Source organism: Megalobrama amblycephala, linkage group LG19, assembly GCF_018812025.1.
Source record: "Megalobrama amblycephala isolate DHTTF-2021 linkage group LG19, ASM1881202v1, whole genome shotgun sequence".
In the NCBI taxonomy this organism is placed as follows: Eukaryota; Metazoa; Chordata; class Actinopteri; order Cypriniformes; family Xenocyprididae; genus Megalobrama; species Megalobrama amblycephala.
The window spans coordinates 18,751,617-18,757,616 of record NC_063062.1 but is presented as its reverse complement, the minus strand read 5'-3'; the positions used below and the strand labels follow the sequence as shown (position 1 = coordinate 18,757,616).

General features: G+C 36.9%; 1 protein-coding gene across 4 annotated transcripts in view; it reads left to right on the top strand.

Moving 5' to 3' along the window:
* Window positions 1–205: 205 nt before the first annotated feature.
* The window catches only part of zbbx (zinc finger, B-box domain containing), a 49,550-nt gene continuing 43,755 nt past the window's right edge, over window positions 206–6,000 (top strand). For 3 of the 4 annotated variants that reach the window (XM_048168121.1, XM_048168122.1, XM_048168119.1), the window contains exons 1-3: window positions 206–305; window positions 1,017–1,133; window positions 1,404–1,517. In XM_048168121.1, the coding sequence (XP_048024078.1) occupies window positions 1,072–1,133; window positions 1,404–1,517 (176 nt within the window). In that variant the 5' untranslated portion in view covers window positions 206–305; window positions 1,017–1,071. Of the gene's footprint in view, window positions 306–466; window positions 537–1,016; window positions 1,134–1,403; window positions 1,518–6,000 lie in introns of all 4 variants that reach the window. The other variant, XM_048168120.1, reaches the window with a different exon arrangement.

The following is a 6,000-nucleotide window of genomic DNA, read 5'->3' as shown; positions in this document are numbered from 1 at the left end:
TTTATTGTTCAGCATTTCATACGCATTTAGGTTATAGAACATTTAAATTTAGGCAAATTACATTTTTCCACTTATATCATGTAGCCTATTGTTCCTTCTTATTACTATTAATATTTTTTGTCGTTGTTCCTGTTGTAACCATAGACATATGTGGATGTAATAACAACGAATAGTGTAATCAGTCGGCTCAATGCACGAGCACCTGCGCGTGCCCGCTGCTGGAAAATCTCTCGCGAGACGCGTTGCTATAACGACAGATGTACACAGTTTCCACAAGCGGTATTTCGGGAGGAAGATGTGTTAAGGTAAGTGCTTTAAAAACCAATTTTGATAAAATATTGTTGAAAAAGTTCCTTTTAACTCTGTACAGTAAGTGCAACAACTCTCGCCTTTGTTTTGGAAAGCTCTTATAATAATTCTAACGTTCAGGAAATAAGACTAACGTTAATGAGAATATGTTTATCAGCTTTCTCTCTTGTAGCTGCTATTTCTTCAATCTTAAATGGTTAACAAGCAGAAAACTACAAAACGGGAAGGTACTGTGGTAATACGACGTTTTTTTTTAGACATCTTTGAGTTCCATATTATATTACAGTATGTCAAAAGTTTACATTAGGAAAATGGCTCAAAATTGTTTTTTGGCCATGTAAGTTACTATGGTGGTACCCTGGTAGCCTATTCTTTGACATAGAGTAAAGTTACCTTTGAGTACCATGCAAATTCCAATGCCATGTATGTCAAATGTTTGCAATAACAAAATGACACTACCATGGTTTTTGGAGTACCATGAAAATACCTTTGCATATACCTAAATAAATATGCTAATCATTCAGTACCATGATATGATACCATCACTGCACTATGGTAATGTTACCATAAAAGTATTTATTTTTTTTTATTGTAAAGGTTTGCTGCTGTTATTCATTTCATTGGCCTTTTTGTAGGTAAATTCAGTGAAATTTGTTCTGTTCTGTGCTGTGTGTTTCTCAGATCTCTCTCTCTTCTTTTTTTCTCAGGACACTTCAGTGGAAATTACAGCCTGTGAAGCTTACAGTCTGATCAGAGAGCACCATGAATTTAAACAACTTTGTGGTACTTCCCAGCAAGCCCAAGTCAATGAAGTTAAATGTCAGGTTTGAACAGTCGGTTCCCTTGAGTTTCTTTTCACGCTTCAGATTTTTCACATTATTAGCACGTAACACGTCGCTTTTGCAAATGGCGGCGCTCCAAATATTAGAGTAGTCTGTTGAAAATTACATGATTTTGTGTATTCGGTTGAATGATTTTCTACTACGGACTGACACAAATAAAACAGGAAAAAGTCAGGGTCACGTTGGTTTGTACAAGTAAATATGCAGTAGGTTATCAAATAGTATATTTCCGTATGTGTATGTTTTTCATAGGAATCTTCGGGAACTGCGTATGGAAACAGTGCAGCTGGATCAACATGCCAAGGAGATGGAGAGCAGACTGGAGGAGCTCAGACAGCGCATGAACCAGGAGAAAGAGGAGAGGGAGTGAGTAAAATAGGGAGGGGAGGGACAGCTTGTTGAATTAATGAATGAATGAGTAGATGAATAAATTAACTAGCCAAACAATGACTGTGACAGAGAGCGTAGAGATAAAAGAGAAAATGTAAACAATGAAACTGATGAATAAAATGAAAAACGTAGGAAGAGATAGCAAGTGAATGAGAGATTATGAGGGTAGGTGTGGAGGCAAAGACATGAATTGAAATGAATAATTCACCCAGAATTAATATTCTGTTAGTGTTTTTTCACCCTCCCAAAACTTGTGTGCAGATGTTTTTCTGCCTTGAATTTTTTTAAAGATTTTTTTTCCCCCATACAGTGACAGTTTACAGTGACCATGGCTGTCAAACTCCAAAAATAAAAAAAAGAAACAACAAAATCTCCATAGTCCGTATGACAAAAGTCTTTTGAAGCAATGCATTTACATTTACTGTATGCAGTTGGCAGACACTTTTATCAAAAGCAACTTACCTTGAAGCCATACATTTTTACCAGTTCATGCATTCTCTGGGAATCGAACCCTTGACCTTGATGTTGCAAGCACCATGCTTTACTTTTCGAACTTTGTGTGATAAACATATTTAAATTTAAATTTTACTACTAAAAACGTATGTAAATCTACCCCGGTTACCAGGTTTGCATCAATCACGTTTGATCAAGAGACACATGAGAACCAATGAGACATCAGAACCCAACATGATGTGCCAAATGCCGCTATATTTGATTGGAAAGCTCTTATATATATTTTATCCACCTTATTCCTGACTAGCCTACTGCGTTTCAAATTATGGGTTGGTTGCACTTCCGGTTTGGGGAACTTCCATTTAAAAAGACTGAAACGAATCGTTTCAAATCATAAGGTTGCCCTACAAATAAAGCTTATCCGTCAGTTTGACTGAATGAGCTGTCAGTTTTTCTTTCATGTTTTATTTTCAGACATCATGAGTATAACGTAACACTTGGTATTTTAACGTAACAGGTTATAACAAGAATATCTGCTGTAATAGTATGAAAAAGGACAACATATGCTGCACATTTGTGGTCTGTTCTCCTGGTATAATTTATGATATATCCCATTAATAATTCACTGGAATGCACAAAGAATCTCTTGTTTTTCTCTTCAAAGCCTCACATCTCTTTCCAGGTTTGTTTTCACAGGTAAATACAATTTATTATCTGTAAAAATGATGGAAATCACTTTGAAATAGTATCACGCAATGCTGAAGTTCATGAACATTTTTTTATTAAGGCAACGTATATTACATAATACAGATATATATCACTATAGTTATATGTAACCCGTCCGTTATTGCTGTGGAAAGAGTCATGCTTTTTCATGGCCTGTTGAAAATACCTTGTTGATGCTTTTACACTTTTAAATGTCCTCTTAATGTTCGTTGGTCGAAGGGTGAGTAGAGTAATGTCATCTCTTGTATCCAGTTTTAAAAAATCGTATTGCGTTCATTGAGCGAGCCTTTCACTGACTGTTTACAGCTTAACGGAAGTTACACCCATAATTTGCGCAAAGCGTCATGGGGTGTAAGAATAAGGTGGATAGAGCTTGACTTTTCTGGTTACTATGAACCACACATTACATAAACTCAAAAATATTAATTTTAATGTTTTACATCTTTATTTTTTTATTTTTTGTTTTTTTAAAGATAAGATAATATCTAAGATAATCTTAAAATAAAGATTATTTTAATTTAACAGAACACTTTTAATACTGGAAGTTTGCAGAGGCCCCCTAGTGGGCCCTTGTTCCCTGGTTCAAACCGCTGCTTTAAACTGTATTTGATTCAGAATATTACTGTATTATAAGGGGATGTGGTCTTAAAGGGATAATTCCTCCAAAAATGAAAATTATGCATGTGCATGTACTTTATTTCTGCATCTCATGTGAGGAAAGAAAATCAGATTTGGGCCACATTTAACTGCTGTGTAAACACAGCATTTAAAGGGTTAGTTCACATAAAAAATAAACATGATTCCATGATTTACTCACCTTCAAGACATCCTAGGTGTATATGACTATCTTCTTTCAGATGAACACAATCGGAGATATATTTAAAAATATCATTGCTCCTTCAAGCATTATAATGGTTGTGAATGGGGTCAAAAAAATATGCATCCATCCATAATAAAAGTAATCCATACAGCTCCAGGGGGTTAATAAAGGCCTTCTGAAGCTAAGCGATGTGTTTTTTTTAAGAAAAAAATATCCATATTTAAAACTTTATAAATTCAAATAACTAGTTTCCGGTGGACGACCGTACGCATACTGCGCAAGTCGACTTGCGCCAAATGAGTAACCCCTGAAGCGATGTATGACGAAGGGTGTAGGAGTATCGTAAGTTTAGACACCTCTCACGGTCAAAACAGATAGGTCTGTGCAACAGACTCTAGCTCTTCTTCTCTTATATCGAAATCCTCCAACATTTATCTTTAAAAATGATCGTTTTAGACTTTGCTTTGCTTCAGAAGGCCTTTATTAATCCCCTGGAGCTGTATGGATTGCTTTTATTATGGATGGATGCATTTTTTTTTGCTTCAAAATGCGGCCCCTCATTCACAACCATTATAAAGCTTGAAGGAGCAAGGATATTTTTAAATATATCTCTGATTATGTTCGTCTGAAAGAAGATAGTCATATACATATAGATATAGATGGCTTGAGGGTGAGTAAATCATGGAATAATTTTCATTTTTGGGTGAACTTTAATTTTTTGGGTTTACACAGCAGTTTTATGTGGCCCAAATCTGATTTTCTTTCCTCGCATGAGATGCAGAAATAAAGCACATGCATATAAGTATTTTTTTTGCAATGTGACTTTGTAAATATACATTAATCTAACTTGACATTCGTCATAAAATGTCAATCCATCAAACCCAATGCATACAGTACATACTTTCTCAAGGGTATGGGTCACCTACTATAAGTGCAGTGCCTTGCAGAAAAGCACTGACATATACAGTTGAAGGTTGCCAAAGACATCCTAAAGTTCTCAGAGTTCCAATTGTACATCCGTACACTTCTGTTCTGTTCCGTAGAATTGTCTGATGAACATGTTTGGGTTAGTTTAAGACCAGATATGGACAACATTTAACAATTTATGTAAACAACTGGCTACATTTTAATACTTAGGATAACGTGAGAAGCTGGAAACAGCATGTGCATATGTGACTATATGCAGCCAAGGTAGAAAACAAATGGAAATGGAGTGACAGAGATGACATTAGCTTTAAAATCTGATCGGCACATGGAGTATGCAGCTCCTGGCCTGCTCTGCAGGCAATCTCGGGTGATGGTTTGACTTCTTAGCGATCTGGTTTGATGGAATCAGCATAGCCATCGAGTGGAAGGAAATTGAGTCATCTCGGCTCCAGCAGCTCTGCTCTCGCCACACATCCCTGCTTGTCTTCCCATTTCTCCCAAAACAAATTAAGATTAAGTGGGACCCTATGCCAAAAACGGGGAAGGCAGGAAATTAGTTTTCTGTCAAAATAAAAGAATAGGAAAAAAATAACATCAGTAGTTATTAATTTGATGTCTCTCTCTCTTTTTCTCTTCTCAGCCCGGCCCCTTTCCTACAGCGCTTCATTAATAACACTAAAATGTGACCTGTGTAGGTCCACCTCATGAATTTATAGTGGCGGCCGTTTTAGGTGTACGTATCAGCTCATAACTCAACAGGGGTGGAAAACAGTACAGTAATGGGGTAGATGCAGTGAATACATCATATTCCCATATATACTTCCAAACAAACGCAAACATATACATGTAGTCGGTCTGGATGAATTATGTTGTGGTAGCGTGAGGAATGAATTTCCGGATGAATTATGTTGAGAAAGCATGAAGAATGAATTTATCAGTAATTTAACATATTTGTGCCCGCAAAGTGGATGTATCAGTGAGGCGGAAAGCAGAACGGAGACAATAGCATGAAGCTATACCTGTGAGTTCTTCACAGGGATGGACGGCACCAATTGCACCTGTATCAATAACACAAGATAGCGCTTTCCGATAATCAGATGAATGAATGCAGCGAGAATGCAGCTACAGACAAGATGTCTGTGACATCTGGGCTGCGTACCGGAACTGTCATATTAAGGAATGTAAGCGGTACCATATCTAAATTACGATTGCCTCCATATGGACGTTTTTAAATAAAACTCTTTTAGATTAGCTCTTATCAGCAGCCATTAATCAAAGCAAAACTTCTGTTGTGGGTGCCATGCTGGGAATGGTTGATGTTATCTTCCTCCATGCTCAACCTGCTCGCTGATTATTGTAGTGAAGGCAGAGGACTAAAGGGCCACAGGTGAATTCATAAGAGTAGATGAGAGCAGATAGACTCTGGCCTTGTGCTCGGTGTAAGTTGTGCTTACAAATTGAGCCTTTTTTTATACTTTGTTGTTGTCTGTCCTTTCAGAGCTGGTTATCAGTATACGCTACCATTTAGAAGTT